Source organism: Paroedura picta, chromosome 11 (genome assembly GCF_049243985.1).
Source record: "Paroedura picta isolate Pp20150507F chromosome 11, Ppicta_v3.0, whole genome shotgun sequence".
In the NCBI taxonomy this organism is placed as follows: domain Eukaryota; kingdom Metazoa; phylum Chordata; class Lepidosauria; order Squamata; family Gekkonidae; genus Paroedura; species Paroedura picta.
Window position 1 is genome coordinate 46,518,460 of NC_135379.1, and position 22,925 is coordinate 46,541,384.

General features: G+C 41.6%; 2 protein-coding genes across 27 annotated transcripts in view; one reads left to right on the top strand and one right to left on the bottom strand.

Moving 5' to 3' along the window:
- Positions 1–19,114, top strand: part of LRRFIP2 (LRR binding FLII interacting protein 2) — a 72,488-nt gene extending 53,374 nt beyond the window's left edge. For 7 of the 20 annotated variants that reach the window (XM_077303910.1, XM_077303914.1, XM_077303915.1 and 4 more), the window contains 11 exons: positions 1,053–1,124; positions 6,431–6,601; positions 8,813–8,905; positions 10,614–10,706; positions 12,494–12,595; positions 12,787–12,919; positions 13,889–13,938; positions 14,716–14,833; positions 16,088–16,167; positions 16,670–16,774; positions 18,279–19,114. In XM_077303910.1, coding sequence (XP_077160025.1) covers positions 1,053–1,124; positions 6,431–6,601; positions 8,813–8,905; positions 10,614–10,706; positions 12,494–12,595; positions 12,787–12,919; positions 13,889–13,938; positions 14,716–14,833; positions 16,088–16,167; positions 16,670–16,774; positions 18,279–18,389 — 1,128 coding nt within the window. In that variant the 3' untranslated portion in view covers positions 18,390–19,114. The remainder of the gene's footprint in view (positions 1–1,052; positions 1,125–6,430; positions 6,602–8,812; positions 8,906–10,613; positions 10,707–12,493; positions 12,596–12,786; positions 12,920–13,888; positions 13,939–14,715; positions 14,834–16,087; positions 16,168–16,669; positions 16,775–18,278) is intronic. The other 13 variants (XM_077303917.1, XM_077303923.1, XM_077303927.1 and 10 more) reach the window with 5 other exon arrangements.
- Positions 264–22,925, bottom strand: part of MLH1 (mutL homolog 1) — a 43,895-nt gene continuing 21,233 nt past the window's right edge. For 5 of the 7 annotated variants that reach the window (XM_077303905.1, XM_077303904.1, XM_077303906.1 and 2 more), the window contains 4 exons: positions 22,439–22,603; positions 21,822–21,914; positions 20,738–20,851; positions 19,664–19,867 (listed from right to left, as the gene is read on the bottom strand). In XM_077303905.1, the coding sequence (XP_077160020.1) occupies positions 19,700–19,867; positions 20,738–20,851; positions 21,822–21,914; positions 22,439–22,603 (540 nt within the window). In that variant the 3' untranslated portion in view covers positions 19,664–19,699. Of the gene's footprint in view, positions 3,730–19,663; positions 19,868–20,737; positions 20,852–21,821; positions 21,950–22,438; positions 22,604–22,925 lie in introns of those variants that run through there. The other 2 variants (XM_077303907.1, XR_013225486.1) reach the window with 2 other exon arrangements.

A 22,925-nucleotide genomic window follows, 5' to 3' on the forward strand; every position in this document is an offset into this window, starting at 1 on the left:
GAAAAAGTACTGAGGAGAGCAACCGAAATGATTAGGGCGTTAGAGCACCTTCCCTATAAAGAAAGACTGAAAAGTGTGAGATGTTTCAGTTTAGAAAAGGGATGACTGATTTGCAAGACAAGATAGTGATTTATAAAATTATGCATGGGACGAAGAGAGTTGACAAAGAATTTTTTTTCCTCCCTTGCCCAAAATACTAGAACACAAGGGCATCCAGTAAAACTAGACAGTAAAACAAAACAAAATCAGAGTACACAGGCACCTTTAAGACCAACAAAGATTTATTCAAGGTATGAGCTTTCGAGTGCAAGCACTCTTCCTCAGACTAATGGGCAGTAAGTTCAGGATGGACAAATGAAAATGCTACTTTACACAGAGTATGATTAAAATGTGGAATTCGCTGCCAGAGGATGAAGTGATGGCCACAGAAATAAACAGCTTTACAATGGGTCTAAAATTTATGAAGATTACGTCTGTGAATGGCTATTAGCCACGGCGACTGAGGGAAACTTTCATATTCAGAGGCACCAAGTCTCTGAATCCCAAAGCCAGGAAGGAGGCAACATCAAAGGAAGGCCTCAGCCTCTATGCCTTTTTGTCGGCCATCCAGAGGCACTGGTTGGCCACTGTGTGAAACCGGATGATGGACTAAGATGTACCATTGGCTTGATCCAGCAGGGCTGCTCTTTTGTCCTTATCAATGTGTATATTTTCAGTGTAATAGACCATAATATAGTGGTTTTTATAAAAAAGTAAAATACGTTATAATTTAAATTTGGAGCCCAACTCTTTTTTTGGACAATAGCTTGTAGGATTGAAATTTAGGCAATTAACATTTAAATTTGCAAACATAATAAATGTTGGATATTTATTTATAGCAAAGGTTAAATTAAAAATGCATGTCTTAAGTTAGAAACAAAACAATTTAACTCTTACATAATTTGTTACACTGAAACATGGGTCAAGCCAATTTATTTTTCTTTCAATCTCACAGTGTAATAGTAAATTCTTCCTAATGTTCTCATGCAGTGGTTCATTCCTATGTCCTGCAGGATATCTATGATCTTAAGGACCAGATACAAGATGTAGAGGGGAGATACATGCAGGGCCTTAAAGAACTAAAGGTATCAGGGTTTATCCAAAGCATGCTTTCCTGTGGTAATATGTTGGTGATGGAGTTCTTGCTGGTTTCACTAACAGAGCTTTACTAACACAGCACTTTGTTTTGTTTTGAAGCATGTGCCTTACCTGCAAATCCTAAAATGGACTATATTTCATTTATATAGCTGTTGACTAAATCTGCTTGTGCTTAAACTGTTATATGAAAAGGACAGTGAGATTTCATAATATATACAAAATGTGTTCTAGTAAATAATATTAAAAGTTTATCGGATATCTGATGTATTTGTGTAGTATGAACCTAATGGCTAATAGTTTTATTAGCACCTACATGAACAGTATTTCATTTCAAACCAAATGCTGTCTGGTTGGCTTCTTTACCAAAACATTTACTTGGTTAAACACTAACTTTATAATAAATTTTTCAAAGTTCAGAAAATAGTTCTAGAAGTCCTGCTCTGGCAACCCTGAGAGGTGAGACCTAAATGCGTATTTGAATAATGTTTTTACAAAAGGCTTGCTGATCATCTAGGATTGTTAGAAGCAGCAGCTATCTTTGGCCTGTTCCTGCTACTAGCTAATGTGGCATGGAGGTTAAGAGTGTTTGGGGTCTAATCTGGAGAACCAGGTTTGATTCCCCACTCATCCACATGAAGCCAGCTGGGTGACCTTGGACCAGTCACAGTCCTCTCAGAGCTCACTCAGACTCACCTACCTCCTAGATCAGTGGTCCCCAACCCCTGGGCCACGGCTCCCTCTCCCCTGCAGCGAGAAGCTCGCCAGGCTGCAAGCAAATCGGCAGCCGAAAACGGCCAATTAGCTTGCGGCCCGGCAAGCTTCTTGCTTCGGGAGGGGGGGAGATGTGCGAAACTGCCACGTGTTTGCGGCATGCGCGGGGCCCAGGTCGCCCTCTCCCCCCACCCCATGGCAGCGGTCCACGGCAACAAAAAGGTTGTGGTGGGAAGAGGAATGGAATGTGATTATAAGCCACTTTGAAACTCCTTAAAGTGGGTTATAAAAACCTACTCCTCTTCTTGCCATCCAGTCTGCAGTAAGGAAACCTATGCAATACAATATGATTGATATGCTTAATGAGGAAAGCCTCTTAATAAGATAGCTGATTCAGTATAATCTTCCCATTTACCTATTCATGCTGATAAGGCATTTCCTTAACTGCATACTGAACAATCAGGAAATTACTGTCTTTGAGATGTAGCTGGATGCTACCACCCTGTCTCCCTAAAGCCTTATACTAATTGCCAGAATCATTTTGTTCCCTAAGAAGCTTTTCTATGCCAGATTTTAGGAGATTGCCAGTACTCCTGGTTCTTCTATGCAGCACCCTCACTTATTCCTTCCAAATCTATCTGGGTGTTTTTTTGCAAAATATGTGAATATTAGTGGCTGAAAGTCCCCATCAGGTGGTAAGGGCTGACAAGTAATAATGGGAGAACGTGAAAAAAAATCAGGCATCCCTCTGCTATGCCCAGCCTACCTTCCCCAGGTGCCAATGCAAGAGGAACACGGCATGCAGCCAGGCACTTGCTAATCATACCTGAAGCCAGATCACCGAAGAATCTCCCCCATTCAGTGATATTTGATAGTAAAGGTCACACAAAGGTAGCCAGAACAGCATTTTTTCATCTGCGCCAAGCATGGCCACTAGCGCTCTATCTATCCTCTGATCATCTGGCCGACCAGCACTGTTTTCACCGCATGGCCAGGATGGAAGCCAGACTGATATGGATCGAGTGCCGAAGTTTCCTCCAAGGATGCCAGGAGCTGGTCTGCCACAGGCCTTTCAACTACCTTGCCCAGGAACACCAAATGCAACACTGGGTGGTAGCTGGCCGGATACCGTGGGTCCAGCGATAGTTTTTTTAATGAGAGGTCGAACCACAGCCCCCTTCAGCTGCTCAGGGAACTCACCAGAACCCAGGGAGAGATTGATAATGTCCCTGAGCTGGCCTCCTATCCTCTGGCCATCTCCCTTGAGGAGCCAAAACGGACAGGGATCAAAGGGGCAAGTGGTTGCACTAACCGACCCCACCAACTTGTCTACTTCGGATAAAGAGATCCTCCTGAAGCCATAAAACATCACCTCCAAAGGTGGCCAACAGGCTTCCAGTTCATTTACTGTATTAAGTGTGACGGGAAGGTCACTGCGGAGCGACAAGACTTTATCCGCAAAATAGCTCGCTAATACATCGCAGCCAAGTTCCAATTGACTAGAATTTTGGCACCGCTTAAGGACGGTAAGAGACCTAACTACCCTAAATAATTGGGCCAGGCGAGAGCTTGCAGACGCGATTTCCACAGCAAAAAACTCACATTTTGCCACTTTCACCGCCATCTCATTCGCCCTCATAAGCATGCAATAAGATGTTCTTGAAGCTTCGTCACGAGTCTTCCACCACACTCACTCTAGTTGTCTCACTTCCCTTTTCTTCTCCCGGAGCAACCTGGTATACCAAAGGGGCCCGTTTCAATCGAGGGGAGAGAGGACGTTTAGGGGGTGCTCTTATTTATGGCGGCTGTCAGGCGGGACTGCCAGTCCTCCACCAAGGCCATCAGTGAGTCTCCAGGAGGCATCGGGTCCCGCAGAGCATTCTGAAAACCAAGTAGATCCATAAGTGTCAGTGGGGAGGCAAAAATGCGCCCGCTGCCCAACTGGGGAGGGGGTGGTATCTTGAGCCAGGCCCGCAGGGCATAGTGGTCTGACCAAGGCACAGCCAAAGCTGCATCCAGATCCACTTCTACCCCAGCACTGAAGATAAAGTTGAGCATGTGGTCAGTGTGATGGGTGGGCCCAGCAAGGAGCCCTAGTGTTGCCATGGATGACACCAGGTCCATGGCAAGTCCTGAAGACGGCATATCCGCATGAATGTTGAAGTCACCCAGGATCAAAAGCCTGGGATACTGCAAAGCCCAGGCGACTGCCGCCTCCAGCAGGGGTGACAGGCTATCTGGTGGTGTGTTGGCCGGACAGTATACCAACCAGATGGCCAAGCACTTGACCTAGTCCATACCAACATACTCCATCCCACTGATCTCCAGCACCGGGAGAGCCCTGTAGGAGAAAGCCTCCTAGACAACAATTGCTATCCCCCCTCCCCTCTTGTGGGTATGAGATTGGTGTAGGACTGAGTAAACTGGTTGGGCTAGTTCTTTCAAGGCCACTGAGTCACCTTCCCTCACCCAGGTCTCAGTCACGCAAGCAAGGTCAACCTTTGACTCTACAAAGGAGTGCTGCAGAGTAGAGGCCTTGTTCTTAATTGACCTTGCATTGCACAAGATGAAGATCGGACCCTCCCCTGCCTCCACCCTCACACCTCTGGGGATGGGACGGAGGTTATTAGGGGACTGACCACACCCAGGGTGCTGGTCCATATCTCCACGGCCACGGTCCTATATGGCAGTGGTTCCCAACCTCCGGTCCGGGGACCAGGAGCTGTCCGTAGATCAGTTGGTACCATGCCGCGGCCCTCCTTGTCCTCCTCCCTGGCGGCTGCCCTGCCACTCTGCTGCCAGCTCACCTTTGGTGCTCTCCAGCAGCTGCCATAGCTGGGGCTCCCCCTTGGCGTGGCACTGCACAGCTGCTTCTGGCAGCATCCCCCCAGCAGGCGGCGGGAAGTCAGGGGCGCCGGTGGGAAAGCAAGTGGAGCAGGGGCTCAGTCAGCGGCGACGTCCCTCAGCAAAATACTACCCCTCCTGGGCCTCAGTAAAATTGTCAAATGTTGACGGGTCCCCGGTGATAAAAAGGTTGGGGACCACTGCTATATGGGACACCAGTGCTCCCAACCATTCTATTGTCCAACCTCCTCCCCCAACAATAGCGCCCCTGGCCAATGATCGTTGGGATCCCGGCCCCACTACAGGCCCCCACCCACCCAACCGACCCTCCTTCCCCATGTTTCCACCAAGAGAGGATTATCTAACTCACCTCCTACGCCAAGTTCCCTCCCCACAGTAATTAATCCCTGCATCACTAGATATTAGAAATATACCTACCAGTTCACCAAACAATGATGAGTGGATAAATAGATGGAAAGTGGTGATAACTAGGCTTGTGCACTTTGGCGGCCATTCAAGCCAAGGTGGCCAGCGCCGTGGCATGGGGGGTAGTGGTAGCGCCAGCAGCGGTGCATGCACACACGTGGAGAGTGCACCAAAGCACACAAGCCTAGTAATAACCTGAATTATAGCTCATGAAATACAATATGGCAGCCTACTTACTCTTTATCTAGTATAAGAATACCTAGTCTCTGTGAATGTGTTCCTGAGAAATATAGTACATGAATGTGTCTAATATAAAATACCATACCTACCTCTTTATCCTTTTAATTTCCCTGCATTTCTAGCTTCACTGATTAGATAGTAATGATTACTTGTAAGGTTATTTTTTAATTAATTTGATGTACATTTATAATTATGCTGCTGTGTTCTGCTATTGAATATCTGTAGCGTCTTTAAGCTTATGCACCAGGCCTTGTTCTTGTCTCCTGCAGTGTCCAAACTAAATATGCACTTGGCACTGGAAATATCCCCTTCTGCTTTGCTTAGTATTTTAACCATTTTGCTTTTGTCCACCTTAGTCCTCTCACACCTGCATTTGTCACTTCCCCTTTACTTACTAATCATGTATACATGCCTTGTAGATGTTTAATGGACCTTCATAATTTTTTATGCTGCTGCTATGTGATGTTTATTTGTTTGGAGCAAAAATGTTTGGGGCATTTTGGGGTATAACATTTGACCCCTCTCTGAATTGTGTTTTTGAGCCAAGTAATACTGTAACACGGGAAGATGATTTCTGATAGTGCTCAGTCTCTTGTATAAAAGCGCTCATAAAAATTGCACATTGTGCATTCATAAGGAAAGTGTAACTGCTTAAGTATGAATAAAAATATCTGAATTTATTATATAAAAATATTACTAAGTTGATCAGAATGTACTTCTGTAATAGGAACCTTATAAATTTTATTTCATTCATATTTATGAATTATACTTGCTAGATAATATCTAGCAAACTTCTTGACTCTATTAATAAGGCGCTTCCATCATTTCCTAATAATTATTGTAAAAGATTCCTTTTTGGCGAGGAAAAAGTCTTTATAGTAACCATGTCTGCAGATGCCACATGCTGTAAAAGTAGGACAGAATAATGTAGTCAAGCAAAAAGAAAAAGGCTACACGTATTATTATTTTTAATTGAATGCAAAATGAGTTACTATACTGAAAGAACAAAAGTAGTGTTATTTGTATAGAACATTATACATGTTTAATAGTAAGGTGTCCATTGTTTACCTAGGAGTCTCTTGCTGAAGTAGAAGAAAAATACAAGAAAGCAATGGTTTCTAATGCCCAACTGGATAATGAGAAAAACAATTTGATCTATCAGTTGGATACTCTGAAGGATGTCATTGAGGAAAGAGAGGAGCAGTTAGCCGAATACTACAGGGAAAATGGAGACAAATCTAAGGTACCTGTAGTTTATATAATCCTATAATTGACAATGTGTCTTGATTAGCTAATGAAAAAAAAACTTGTATATCTGCATACTGATATTTTTGAGGTGAAACATCTTCTGGCAGGGTCCCCCAAACGGAAACAGTAGACGAATGTGACGTTCATCATCCTGCCCCCAGGGACTGCGCCAGTGGATGGGCAGTGGCGCCAGAGAATTGAGGCATGCTCAATGCTCTGGCATCGCTGCCGCCAGTCTTCTGAGGAAGCTGAGGGCAGTCATGGGAGACGGGAGGGGGGTGGGCCAGCTCAGCAACGAGCCATCATGCTTGTTGCTGGGCTGGCCCCGCCCCCACTGTGCTGCCGAAGCCGGGCCTCCCTCCACAGAATGAGCGCGGCCAGGGGAAATTGCCATCAAGTAAGGGGAGGGGGAGGGGGGAACAAAGATGATCGCTCTTTATGTAGATGTTTCACATAAGGGGCGAGAATCTTTGTTGATAGATTTTTTTAATGTAATTGACAAGATTGTATGAAAAAGATCATGGAATCAGGAGAGCTTTAAACTGAAGCCACAAAGGGAAGGAGACATCCAACATAAGGATTCTAATGTAGGAGAGCAAATAGCAGTGGCTCACTTGAGAAGAATGGGTCAAATGGAACCAAGAGTAAGAGGCTTCAGGTACCTATATAGCAATACCCAAAGCATGGGCAACAAAAAAGGGACAGCTTGAACTTTTCATGCAGACAGAGAAGGCATTTGTGAGGTTTCTGCAGATTGCTCAATAACAAATCCTTGATTTGGTACAAAGATTGATTTATAAGAAAGCAGGCAAGTAAATCAGATCAATACTTTGCCAGAGCTGAGTTCTGGCCCACAAATATTGGCATATATTCTCCAATCCCACACCCCCTCCCGATGGAATCCTGGTTTAAGCGGGAGAATTTCAAAAACCCACGCAACTGCCATGATATGAGAACACATCTCCACTTCAAGGCCATTGCCCACCCTCCCCAGCACACTAGAAGATAGATTGAGGAGGGGGGGCATGAAAGCAGAGAGAAATCAGAACAGGCCATAAAGCAATATACATTTGAAACTCCTACATCTACATTCCTAGTTAATTGCTAGAAAATATATGGAAGAAGAGGCATTACTGTGTGCAGTTCTGGAGTCCTAGCTTCAAAAAGGGTGTGGACCAAATTGAGAGGGTTCAATAGAGAGTGACAAGAATGATCTGGGCCCTATGAGGAAAGGCTGAGGGGCTTGGGTATGTTCAGCCTGGAGAAGAGGAGGTGGAGAGGAGGCATTATGGCTCTCTTCAAGTATCTTAAAGTTTGTTACTTAGAGCAGTGGTCCCCAACCTTTTTATCACCGGGGACCACTCAACACTTGACAATTTTACTGAGGCCCGGTGTGTGTGTGTGGGGGGGTAGTTTACTCCTCTACTCTCAACCACTGCCCTAACGCTCTCTGACTCTGATCGCTATGGTAATGTTTAAACATCAAAATAAGACACGCCACAATAATGAACATAAGGAACATTTTATTTTCATGGAAATTTTAACTCATGACAATGACAAATCAATGGGAACCCTGAGCTTGTTTCTCTGCAACGAGATAGTCCCATCTGGGAGTGATGGGAGACAATGACAATTTACAACACCGAAGGGTGTTGTAAAGGGCGGGGGGGGGGGAGGCGTCCTTCGCGGCCCACCTCCAATTAGTCGACGGACCACATGTGGTCCGTGGCCCACAGGTTGGGGATCGCTAACTTAGAGGAAGGCAGGGAAAAGTTCTTGTTGGCAGCAGAGGATAGGTCCTGCAGTAATGGGTGTAAACTACATGTAGAATGGTACTAGCTAGGTATCAGAGAAAACATTTTTACAGAGTAATTCAGCAGTGGAATCAGCTGCCTAAGGAAGTGGTGAGTTCCCCCTCACTGACAGTCTTCAAGTAATGGCTGGGCAGATACTTATCCTGGATGCTTTGGGCTGATCCTGCATTGAGCAGGAGGTTGGGCCAGATGGCCTGTATGGCCACTCCCAAGTCTATGATTCTATAATGCATAATGGATTATAAATGAGGATTGTACAGAACAATGGGACCAGAGTAATAGCAGACAATGTATATTATTACAAGCAAGTTTGTTTTATTTCAGTAGTATATATTAAGCTAATGTTACACTCGGTACTAACCTAGAGATGATTGCTTTTTTTCTTAATATAGGAATTGGAAAGGCAGAAACACATGTGTTCTGTTCTGCAGCATAAGGTGGATGAACTAAAAGAGGGCCTGCGCCAAAGAGATGAACTAATAGAGGTAATATCAAATAACATTCATTGAAATAGATGGCCCTGTTGTTCACTTTATAGGCATTGAAGTGAGTTTTACAAGTAAAAAAGGATGAATTCTGCAAAGTCTCTGTATGGGCAAGCAGAAAATCTTCGGCATCTCTTCTATATTTTTTTCAGTATCTTTAATTATTTTTCTTGACTTTAAAATCAGTACCAGCACTGAAATGATTCATCTGTTTCCTCTGCATAATCCCAACATGTACTACAGTTTTTCTGAATGACCTTTTAATGGAGCATGTACCACTGAATAATTAATAGCTAATATTGCATCAAGTTATATGAAGTTTGGAAGTATACATAAGATTCACACACCTCACTTTATGCATCACTTGTTTCTTTAAATCAGTCTTTTTCAACCTTTTGACCATGGAAGAGCCCCTGAAATACATTTTCAGGCTTTGAGGATCACTGGAAGTGATGTCAACTGGCCATGCCCCACAGAAGGATAACCATCTGCACCTTTCACCCTTCTTTCACTCCCTCCCCCTACCTTTACTACCACTATGGTGGTTTTGTCTGCATGTAGGCCAGAAAGAAGGGCAGGAGCTGAGAAGACAGCCCAGGCCCCCGCCATACTATGCCACAACTGACACTCCTCCCTTTGATCTTTACACCGATAGCCTACCCATCAAGCCCTCCAGGAGTAGGCAGCCAGTTCCCTAGCTTATAACCAAATCCATTTAGGCAGGAGAGGAAAAGCAGCAGACCCTCTTTCTCTCCTGCAGACTCACAGGGGTCCGCAGAGCCCTGGTTGGGATTCCCTGCTTTAAACAGTACCAAGCATACATTGCATGATAGCTTTCAGTCAGAAATAATGTTGCTGCTTTCTGTCTTATGCAGATTACTATGGTTAAGAGGATGCTTTTCTTGGAATTTGAAAGTTGTTTTATTGTGGCAACTGTGTAGTCCTTCCACTGGGATTTCTGTACAGAAATTGATGTAGCAGAAACATCTAAAGAGGCACTAACAATAGGTTGGGAATCATTTTAGAAAAATTGAGGGGCAGTGGGGAAATAAATATCTGTACTACAGTTCTTTCTAGACAAGACAGGTTGAGCATGAAGTCCATATGGTGACTGTATTTGGTTTTACTCTATTACTCTGTATACTCTAGGATTAGGATGAATACGGTATGGTAACAAATATGAATTCATAAGAGCAAACGTTGTGAAAGTCTCTGCAGCAAAAGAAATTCAGAAGATGAAATACCTCGCACAGATAATGCCATCAGTAACTAACAAATAAGAGCCTCTTGTGGCGCAGAGTGGTAAGGCAGCGATATGCCGTCTGAAGCTGTCTGCCCATGAGGTTGGGAGTTCAATCCCAGCAGCCGGCTCAAGGTTGACTCAGCCTTCCATCCTTCCGAGGTCGGTAAAATGAGTACCCAGCTTGCTGGGGGGTAAACGGTAATGACTGGGGAAGGCACTGGCAAACCACCCCGTATTGAGTCTGCCATGAAAACGCTGGAGGGCGTCACCCCAAGGGTCAGACATGACTCGGTGCTTGCACAGGGGATACCTTTACCTTTAACTAACAAATGAAGGAAAAACTCCTAACCCCATGTCTTTATAAAACTTTCATCTTTGGTTAACTGCTTACTCCTGCCTGTTACCCTATAATTTCCTTTATTTCTCTTTTTCCTCTCTTTATTCTTTTCCTTGTGTGTACTGCAGGAGAACCAACGCACGCAGCAGAAAATAGAGTCTCTAACCAAAGAGGTGTTTGACCTCCAGGAGACAATTAATTGGAAAGATAAAAAAATTGGGGTAGGAGACCAATTCTGAAGAGTGATCAAGAATAGACTAGTCTATGCTAGCATTAGGATTGTTGAATGATGTGCTAAGTGGTCTTCATTAGTGCAAGCAATCCTTGTGCTAGACTTTTGCTGATTCAGTCTTCCCCCTGCAGACACCCACACTGTTTGAGAGCTTCAAAACACCCCCAACCCTCCATTTCCAGAACAAAATTCTGGAGAGCATAACAGGCAGAAGATAAAAGTGGTAAGGGAGAAAATTCAGTTTCCTGAGTGCAACTTTGAATCCCCACCATGGGTTGTACTGCTTAAAAAATAAATCTGTAGGTGTAATGGAGAATGTGTCCGTGTCTGTATAGAGACTTGGTACCAATTAAGGTTACAATGGGGTGAATTCCAAGGGCAAGAGTCATGACAATTAGTTATACACAACACACATTCGATCCACTAGCTCATGCCCATATGCACTCAGAGAAAATACTGATTTGGCTTAATCAGATACAAATAGTTTATAGAGGTTACAATTAAGTTCTTATGATGCCACAGTTATCTTAAGACTCATTGCTTTCAATAGGAATTCCACATAATTAAATTTGATATGGAGCTTTAGCTTATTGATCCATTTACAATGGATTACTCTCCAATGTTAGAATGTAGATTAGATGTTGTAGACTCTCTGCTAAGAAGAAACCCTGACAAAAATTAGTGTTTTTAAAATACTTCAAAATACTTATGGCAATTTATTCTTATTGATAAAATGAAAACACATTATTCTTGTTAAATTAAAACACTAAATCTCGTGAAGGGGTGTGTATGAAGGACTGAAGAGAGCAACAGTTTACATAAAATACTGTGCTTCTAAAAGTGTCAAAACTAGCTATTGTAAGATCTGGATTTAAAGCATAATGGAAAGAGTGTGGGGTTTAAATTTTAAGGCTTGTCTGAGCAATACTTTCCCCTTAGGATTGTTCCAGATGCAGATCAGTTTCTGAACTCAAGTTCAGACACACTTCTTCCTCCACTTGTGAAAATAAAATTCCACAATTAGTATATTTCTTTGGGGTTTAACCGCTTAGTTTGAGTGCTTGCTCTTTCATCTGATCACAGATGTTAAGCCAAACAAGAGATTCTTTGTTGACTGAGTGCAAACTCTCACTCCTGAGCATGGGAGTTTAAACCCAGGAAGAAATTCATTATCTGATATGGTGAGAGTTGTATATAGGCATTGCCCTACGAATTTGCCCTATCTGGGAACTATAGAGCTAGTACCATGAATAAAACATTTCTAGGAACACAACAGAAATTCAGCAAGCCACTTGCTTTGTAATTTACCTGCTGTCAGCATCCCCCATCAAAAGAACTGACTGGACTTGTCAGTTGATGGTTGCAGTTATAAGCTGATATGCTTAAAATTTCAGTGGAAGCTATAAAACTAGACATTTCTGCCCTTGCTGTCACCAACAAGGCCAAACAAACATCTCCAGCACTTAGGGACTGTTGACCCATTCAGCTTGGTTATAAGTGCCAGGCAGGAAGCCCAGGCTCCTTTTGAAATAGTTAGAATTGTTTTTATAGCTTAGTGTGTAACTTAATAAATGGTTTGCCAGACCTTTTGTAAATAAGGAATGTTTATGCCAAGCCTGCACTTCTGATGGAAACACAGGGCTGTAAAAACCTTTACTTTCTTTTTTGCTTCTCTTGTTGTTCAATGCTTATCTTCATTTGCAAGAAAATCTCTCTTTACCTATCATGTGTTCTTTCTCTGTGCTGCTTTCTTTGTGCTTCCTGCCTACACCCCAGGCCCTAGAGAGACAGAAAGAGTACTTTGACTGCATTAGGATTGAGCGAGATGAGCTCAGAGATGAGCTGGCTGACCTCAAGGAAACCATGAAGACAGGAGAGGTAGGTTAGCTGTAGCAGCACTTTCTGCTGTAAGAATGGGGACTAGAGTCACCACCACCATGATGAGGAGTACAAATTTGCTACTTCAGCATATCTTCCTTCTAAACAGGGAGCGCATTTAATAGGAGCTGTTTGTATATACGATCCCGAGTTTCCCCTTGCATGTAGGTAATGTTCCCTTTTTCCCGCAGAAACATGGATTAGTTATAATCCCCGATGGCACTCCGAATGGCGATGTCAGTCATGAGCCGGTGGTGGGTGCAATAGCGGTCGTATCACAGGAAGCTGCTCAGGTGTTGGAATCAGCAGGGGAAGGACCGCTAGGTAAAATTCTTCTTTAGAATGTCGGCAAATTATGGTTGGATCCAAATGAGCACGTAGAGCCACATGCTGTTATAAGATGATTTGGTTACCAGATACAAAACAATCAGTCCAGTGACACCTTTAAGACCAACAAAGATTTATTCAATGCGTGAGCTTCCAAGTGCAAGCACTCTTCCTCAGACTACTCTCAGACTACACTCGAAAGCTCACGCCTTGAATAAATCTTTGTTGGTCTCAAAGGTGCCACTGGACTCTGATTTTGTTTTGCTGTGCTGCTTCAGACCAACACGGCTACCCACTTGAATCTGTGGTTACCAGATATTTAAACTTATTTTCTTTTTTAAAAAGAAATTGGAGGAGGCATTATACAAAAAGTGCTTGGGATACTTTAGCAGTATTTCAAATCTGTGTGCAAGAAAAATATGCCTGACTATCGTCTTGGTATATGTAAATGATAGTGGATTCACACCAGTGCAGTTAGTCTAGCACTATGGTCTGACATGCTTACTCAACAAAGAGTAGCATGAATTACACCCTTTTAATACTACATGGTCTATTCTGGAAGGTATTTCTGCTATTTTTTTCTTCATTGTGGTGAAATTGCTTGCTCTGGCCAAGACAGCCCAAACTAGCCTGATCTAGAAGCTAAGGGATAGTTGCTGGCTAATATTTGGATGGGAGACCTTCAGGGAATATCACTTGTCTTTGAAGACCCTATGGCATCGCAGTCACATCAGCTGAGATTTGACGGCACTTACCACCCCCATACTGTACTCACTTCCAAATAAAAATCCAAATAACACTGGGGGTGGGAGGGAGGGAGGAAGTAACTATCAGCATTACAGCTTTAATTTCTGCTTTTTGTGAGGGGCTTCTTAGTGGTCTGCAGATTATTGTTTCTTTAAGATAATATAAATTATCCTTATAGTATCAAATGTCTTGTCTTTTAATAGAGTTATTTTCTTTTAGATGTTAGGCTACGCAAGCTAGCAGGAGAAAAAGAAGAGTTACTGTCACAGGTAAAACAAATCTCCTCAGCATCAGTCACTAGAGGAGCTGTAAACTTTTAAAAATGCTTCTCCCAATTTTTGTAAAACTGAAATGGAGGGAGTTACATAACAGGCCCTGGCAGTTCAACGACTTTTCATTGTTTAACTCTCCTTACCAGCCTATGGCACTGCCCTGCTTCTTTCTGAGATCCTGTCCAGTTGGCCAGCTATGCTTCACACTTGGAAGAGTACATGAGAGTTATGAAAGCTCTCTCCAAATTACATCAGTCCTTTGAGTCCCTGACAAACCCTAGTGCTGTCGTTTAAACAAAGTATCTATTTGAAGAAAACCCCATAGAAAAGACATGAAAAGAAACAAATTATCCTAGCAGGGCATAGCACTGGAATGGATTCCCATTTAAAGGAACCAGAGGCAGTAAGAATTTGCAAAATCCACATGGAACAAGTTACCGTCCATCGCATAGAGAACTGGACTGTGCACATATGCAAAACACTTGGATGCACTATGTCCTAGACACTTTTTAAGGTTCTATGGTTTCCAAAGGTGAATCACACATAATGGCCGTAGTTTTCCCTGCTGGAATTTCTCTATTTTCCACTGATATTTAACATTGGCAAGTAGAAACAACTAGGGTTGGGCACTTCGGCACTGATCAGATAAATTTAAAGTTGAGAATTGGTCTGACCATAAAAATAAAAGAATTGTTGGCGATAGTGAATTTGTCAGATAGGAATACCACAGCGGTAGGATACTGACAAATGTTAACTGCATGATTTTGATTTCAGATTAAAAAACTGAAGTTACAGTTGGAAGAGGCACAACAATCTTCTAGAAATGATGGCACAAATACTGATCTAACAGGATTGGAAAACGGTTCTGATTTGCAGTTAATTGAAATGCAGAGTATGTATATTGTCAGCCTGCAATTTCATACATTTGTAAAGAAACTGACACTTTCCCCCTACATTCAAAGAGGACTTATGGTAGGAACAATCGTGTCTGGAAAAATATCTGTTTCTATCTTAGCTCTCAGTGTTCAAAGTGGTTTGCAACTTTCCACCAAGGTCATCCCATAAGTATAAGGAGGAATGCAAAGGGGCCATGCATGTTTGGGCCTTGGAACTCCCTGGCCTTATCATCTTTCCTAAATACCTCACAGAGAAGCAGTGAAGTTAAACGAGAGAAGGAATATTTTCACACTTTTGGAAATGTGGTTAAATCACTATTGTAATAAAGATGGTACCCAGCACTAAATACCACTGAACAGGTGAGACCTGCCAATTAAATGTGTGTGAATTTCATACTCCAGTTGCTTTGTATATTCATCACAATATGCAACACAAATGGCATTTTGTCTGAAAAGTTTAGATGAAACATGCAGTCCTGTACAAATTACAGGGGTTTATTTGTGGTGTCTACATGCATTCTCAAGCTACAAATGATTCCCTTATGTGCTCAGTGGTGTACATGTCCTTGTCACACAGCTGTGCATATGTCGTCCACTATATCCATAAACACTTGTTTAGGTACAATGTTATATTACCTCCTTAGACCTGGAAGGAAGCTAGGATTTTGATTATATATTTTACATATAATACAGTGTAATGCAGTCATTTGAAAATGAATTAGGAAACTCCAGTTTCATTTTTGTGTCGGGGAAGTCTTTTAAATGCTGTTAGAAGTGGCTCTTGCTGCTAATCCCTTACACCTGAAACTGTAACTACTGAAAGATGACAAATTTAGACAAAATGTTCTCTGGTTGTTTTGTTTTTTTAAAGGAATCCAGTGATATCTCTTAACAGTAATGGCCTTTACCATTAATTCTTGTAAAATAGGTACTGCATAAATGGTTACAAATATATGGAAGAACCTTCAGGAAAAAAGAAAGCTTAATTTTCCAATTTTTCAAGACTAAGTATTTATCAAGTTCCATCACTACCTCAGTCTAATTTGGTTGAATTCTTAAAGAAGCTGGTGCCTTTATATGTGGCTCAAACTTCTGAAAACTGATACTACTGTGTGTTTTCTCTTGAAAAACAGATGTTCACAACTCTGACCAAGAAGTCAGTGCTCAAGATCCTCCCCAAAATGATGTAGCAACTTACATAATGTCCAGGAATTTGATGTTTAATTTTTTTCTTTCTTTTTTTAATCTAGGAGAAGCCAACAGGCAAATAAGTGAATTCAAATTTAAACTTTCAAAAGCTGAACAGGATATAACTACTTTAGAACAAAATGTAGGTATTTAAGACATGGAAGTTCTGGTACATACATATAGCTGTTCCCTATCATTCTTCTTGCTGACCTCTTGCCTTCAGTGCCAGTGTGGTGATACTTTTCTTCCCCAAGCAGCTCTTGTAGACAGTTACATCCTTATACAGGAGAACTGGTTGGGCATATGGGCGAGTTGGCTGATATTAATCAAGTTCCATATATTTATTGTTTTTATTTATTTTGCATCCTAACCCTGCATAAACATATATACCATTCAAGCTGAAAAATTTAAGACAAAATGAATTGTTTCATTGCGCTAAGTCTTGGAACATGAGAGAGTAAAGTACAAACTGTTGCTCATGTATATGATGTCATTGGTTGGTTGGTATGTTTTGTGGCTCTTTATACTTACCACAGTTCTAACCAATTTCATGTCCTTGTTTTAATGCAACATCTGAGGACAGAAAAGGTGGACACCACTCACATTTGGGAAATAAAGTAAATCAAACCTGTTTGGTCTTTCAGATTGTAAGACTAGAAGGACAAGTGTTAAGATACAAAACTGCTGCAGAGAATGCAGAAAAAGTAGAAGATGAACTCAAAGCAGAGAAAAGAAAACTTCAGCGAGAGGTAATTGTCTTTTCCTTCTGTGTGACCAAATCATGACTATTTCCTATATTGCAAGGTAAGATGGGGTTATTTTTGTATCAAAAATGAAAAAGTTCTGGCTGAAGGATGCTGCCTTTTGTGTTTCAAGCTCCTCTGGCCGAGGAACTGCCTCCACAGAAGTTTCCATCTAATCTAGTACTAGGGCCAGGAGATATAGAGTTCCTGTTCCCAAGGCTGTTGCATTTCTGAATCCTATGGCCGGGTAGACAGATGTACATGTTAGATTTATATCTGGCCTTGCATTGATTGCTAACAAAACTATAGCTTGAATCCAGTGATGAATACATGAATATAGTTTTAAGCACTGCTCTGCTTGTGCAAAACCTAGTGCTTTCTTCTGTAGGGCTTAAAAAGTGGTTGTGCAGGGTCTTGCACAAGTGGACACCCGTGCTTCATGTTTCTCCACTTCTGCAAGAGGCCAATTATGCATTGGATCCATTCCTGAATAAACAGTTCAGTAGAAAATTGCATGCCCCACTGCATGGTGTAGTGATTAGGAGTGTGGTCTTCTAATTTGGTGAGCCAGGTTTGATTCTGCACTCCCCCGCATGCAACCAGCTGGGTGGCCTTTGGTCTCACCACAACACTGATAAAGCTGTTTTGACCGAGCAGTGATATCAGGGCTCTCTCAGCCTCATCCACCTCACAGGGTGCCTGTTGTGGGGAGAGAAAAGGCAAGGCAACTGTAAGCCGCTTTGAGAATCCTTCGGTAGAGAAAAGCAACATATAAGAACCAACTCTTATTCTCCAAGGTAATAAATTGAAGGGGCTGTTGCCAGTCTTTTGTAGCTTTACAGAACTGTGGCTAGTTAGCTTTCTTATCCACCCCTCTTACTAACATTTATTCTAGGTTTCTTGATGGGAAGAGAATGAGTTAGGACAGGATTCCCAATTCCCATGCATGTTGAGAGGCTGCTATCTCTGTAGCCGCTGCCTATAAACATGTTATTCTTTTACTCAAAAGTCCACACTGAGGAATTCAGGTTTATTATGCATTTGTTTAGAAACAGAATGAGGTCAAAGTGAGTCACAGATTTCCAGTCCTGGTGAGCCAAGCTGTATGTAATAGTGCCAGATTTCTGTGCTTATAGCTGAACCTGCTGGAATACAGAATCCAAGGGAAGATCCAGCTTCAGTAACAGAAGAGTGCATAGATGGCAGAAACTGAACCTTTCCTGTCTTCAGGAGAATGCGCCCTTTTTATTTAAAAATTAAGATCTCTTCTTCCTCATCATGTATGATGGTTGCACATATGGGGCTAAATGTATTTCTTTTAGTTGCATCTTGCCTGGGCTAAATTCAGAGCTTGACAAAGGAACAGTGCAGACCTGACAGAAATCGTTTTAGAATAAACTTCTGGACACTTGGCTGCTTTTAAAGAGGTCCTTACTGCATTGTTTCCTTATGGTGATGTAAGATGGCTCTGTGCATATGCTCAATGTATTTTTTTGTTGTTGTCTTAAAGCTAAGAACAGCATTGGACAGAGCAGAAGAGATGGAGATGACCAACAGCCACTTAGTAAAAAGGTTGGAGAAAATGAAGGCAAACAGATCAGCACTTTTATCTCAACAGTAGAAAGGAATTTTTAAAAAATATGCACTGCTCCTTGAAATATCTTCCCCTAGCTTGTTTTAATACAGACTTTCTTTGGCACAAACTTCAAACACTGAGCTGTTCAGTGAGTTTTAGTTTCATAATTAAGTGGTGAATATTTTGTAACCTGCGAGAATAAAAAGCGAACAATGAGTTTTTAGCATCTTAATCCTAGAGTCTTCTATAAACTATTTTCAAAGTTGCGAGATCAGGTTTATTAATTGAACTCCTTCCAACTGCTTTAATAATACCTGGTTCTTGGAAACAACTGCATGGACTGAAGAGGATGCTGCATTACAAACTAACCAATTATGTGCTGAAGACATCATGCGGCACAAGTGCCTTCTATATGGTGCAATGTAGACTTCAGTGATTATATTAAAATCCTTTGGAATTGCATAATGTTTTATTTTAAGAAGATACATTTGGGGGCTGTTTGCTAAACTTTATACATTTTGATGGAAGACACTTTTGTAAAATATTTAAATTTATATAAAATAGAAGTGACTGTATAAAATTTGCTTTGTTGCATGGGTGATGCACATCGGATTTCTTGATTCCCCAAAGTATTGTCCCCAGCTGCTCCTAACAAGGGAGTAGTAATTGTGTTTTGTTTTTTGTTGCTGTTGAAGGGTGGAGTGAAACATTGGGTGGGGGAAATGTGGCAGAAAAATTTATTAAATGGACACTTTATTTACCAAAAGTGATATTGGCTAAGTCTGGTTATGTCTTTTCTTTTAAGATGCCAATATAAACATTAATTGTTCACATAGGAATTAATTTGCTAACATTTAATGTAACGCCACAGTGGGTTTCTGTTACATCTGGTTATATTAGCATCAGTGGATGAAGTGCTTCAGGGCTGTCTCCAGGTAAAGCTCCCAAGCAGGCTAGCAGAAGCAGTTAAACTTCTCTTATCTGCCCAGAAGGCAGAGTATTTTAAGGTTTTAATACACACTGCAACCCAAAATATTTGATAGCTCTTTTTCCCCTCATGGATTTAGTCACATTTCAGTATGATCCTTTCATCAGGTGCCTTGTGACTTCCTGCATCCAGAGGAAGTACAGAACTTCTGAATTTATATATCACATTGTACCTATTTCTTTAGGCTGCCACAGAACTCGGCATATCATGGGACGGAACCGGTTTCACCAAGAATTGAAATCTGGTATTGTTAATCCCGCTTCCTCTATTGCGAAGCTGAACCCTCCTGCTCCTTGGAGGGAGACTGGTATAAAAACAGATGACTGACGAATAACAAATAAACGTGGGCCTTTACTCACATATCTGTTTAGCACCTCTCAAAGACTTTGTAAAGGTCTGGTAGATTAGCAAGCTGCAAAATGGTTCCATCTTCTGTAAACTTCTTAGGAGGCATAAGATAAGTCCTAAAAGTTTTGTAAAGCACATGTTCCACTGTCCATTTCCATGAATGTGTCCCAGGTCCTGATTCATCAGCCTGAAAATGTTTTTAAAAGTTTAAATTTAAATAAATGCCATGCATTTAAATGATTGTGTCTTAATATTTGCAAACGGCGCAATCGTTTTTCTCAGAGCACTGGTATTTCCTTAAGAACATGAAAAGTTATTATTTTGGTTCTTCAGTTATTTACCCTGCTTATTATCTTTTCCTGTGATATTACTATTTTTTATGCAAAAGTAAATATGATTGCCACTAGGACTTGTCATATGGAAAGTTACATAGGTCCTTTAGCAAGAATTGCAAACCCAATCACTTTTTATATGGAACAAATTTGGAGTCCAGTGGCACCTTTAAGACCAATAATTTTTATTTAAGGTAATTTTATTAGTCTTAAAGGTGGTAAAGGTAAAGGTAAAGGTATCCCCTGTGCAAGCACCGAGTCATGTCTGACCCTTGGGGTGACGCCCTCTAGCGTTTTCTTGGCAGACTCAATACGGGGTGGTTTGCCAGTGCCTTCCCCAGTCATCACCGTTTACCCCCCAGCAAGCTGGGTACTCATTTTACCGACCTCGGAAGGATGGAAGGCTGAGTCAACCTTGAGCCGGCTGCTGGGATTGAACTCCCAACCTCATGGGCAGACAGATTCAGACAGCATATCGCTGCCTTACCACTCTGCGCCACAAGAGGCTCCTTAAAGGTGGTAGTGGATTCTAAATTTGTTCTGCTGCTTCAGACCAACATGGCTCCCCACCTGAACCACTTTTATATGGGATAACCCACCCTCTGTTCAGTCAGCTCTTCCAATTCCACAATACTGTATCACTAGTGGGATTTCAAAATGCAGTTTTGGTGCAAGAGGATAATCTTTTTACCCTATCTGTTAAAGGCAGCCAACGGGTACAGTACCTGTCCACCATTAAGATCAGACTCATCCATTATATACTGCTGTCTAATGGCGTAGAACATGGCACATTCCTTACTGAGACCATCAAAGCATTCTTTTTCTTCATCCCAGTTTACCTTAGGAAAGAATATATGGAAAAATACTGCTGTAGACTAGGTAAAATATTCAAGACACTCACTTATTTTAGGATATAGTGTGTGATCTGCATGTTTTAAAACAGTGAACTGCTTTCCTTTCCAGGGGGAGCTAGGCTCTTAAAATATCAACTCAACTCAAATCCTTAGGATCAGTGTCCAGTAGCACCTTTAAGACCAACAAAAATTTATTCAAGGCGTGAGCTTTCGAGCGCAAGCACTCTTCTTCAGACTACACTCCAAAGCTCACGTCTTGAATAAATCTTTGTTGGTCTTAAAGGTGCCACTGGACTGATTTTATTGTGCTACTTCAGAGCAACATGGGCTACCCATTTGAATTCTTAGGGTGGAGCTTGACCATAAACCATAAACCGCCCAGAGCCATAGGGAAGGGCGGTATAAAAATCTAAATAAATAAAACATGGCTGGCTAGACTCCACAGGGCAAGTGTTTAAGTGAGTACCTCTCCATAATAATGATGCTCCACACTTTAGTGGCCTGAAGGGAACGTAAACAGAACTGATATTTAAACAAGGTTATGAGTTGTAGCTTAAGTCCATTTTAGATTTTCCTTGGGAATGTTATATAAATAAGTAGACTTCATTCATTCACATGGAAGTGGTTTGCACTGAGCATTTCTGTAGGGGCTCTGCAAAAGCATTTGTGTAAACCTGGGCAGTTCAGTCTTAGTTTAAGAACAGGACTACTAAAATTTCTCAGGCAGGAGTGGGACTCTTCCACATGATTACCAAAAACCAGATTTATATTATATAGATATATATAGATATATATTTGCACTGCATGCAATTATGCCAGCCACTGCTTCAGATGTTCCATAAAGCAACATGAGAATCCACACTTCCTCTACTTTGCTAAGCTCTGTCACTGATGGTGGAAGACCAAATCCATTTGTTAATACTGTATGGGTGAATATGACTGTACATCAACATACCTCTGTTGCTAATCGAAGAATCAACATGGGTAAACCTTCCAACGAAGGTATGTAATTCTCTATCAGAAGTGGTAATCCTGTAAGATTCCCGTGCTGTAAACAGAGTATTTTCCCATCATCTTGAATGTCTAGTGTTTTTAAAAATACATACTAATGACCCAGATAAGCACTAATAGCAACAAAACAGTTAAGTTGCACATTTGTAAGATACATCTGATGCCTGTCACAGTTTGGTTTTTAATAGATCCACTATCATTTTTTTGCTTATTGTAAATGTATAAAAAAGATCAAGGGGGGGGGCTGAATACCACTAATCCATGCTTCTAGTATAAAGTACCTCTGCTAACTACAGTGTATCCATGAGAACCAAACAAATTTCTACACCACAATTAAAAACAAGAACCAACTATGGATGATCTGCTGTCTGCCAGTTACTTCAAATACTGCAAGGAAAAATATTTAATGCATTCTAGATGCGGCTTTTCCCTAATGCCTTTTCTGTACCTTGTCCTATCTTTTGTGAACATTGCAAAATGAATTGTCCAGTAGGTTAATGGTTGTAACACAAAACTGCTCCCAATTAAAGAATAATAATAAAATCCCAACCCTGTAGGTACCTCATCAATTTCCAGGGAGAAATATTCTCTCAGCATTTCATTCTTCTTTGTTAGAAAATGAACAATGTATTCAGCAAGGCCTTCTTTTGGACCATCTTCTTCTGTCCAACCACTTTCAGCATTGTCCAGGGCTAGCATGGCTAGATCATAGAGAGGAGCTGGTTCCTAGATTTACCAAATACATAATATAATCACTACACATACCTATTAATGCACGAGGAACAACATTTTTTAAAATCCATCATTTGGATTTTCATCCAATAAGATGGTCACTGAAACTTTCTTTCCTTTGCTTAATTTGTACTATTAAGCAGCACTGGCTATGAGAGAGTTAATGTTCATCTTTGTGGTTTCTGTGCAGTCTGTGAGGGGAGGGGGAGCACTCTTGGGAGCTTCTAGAGTGTTTATATAGCTGCCTAGCTCCTTTTCCATGGCAGGGTCTGCAACGACACAGATCCCATGTGTGACTGCACAGAAGAGCACTCGA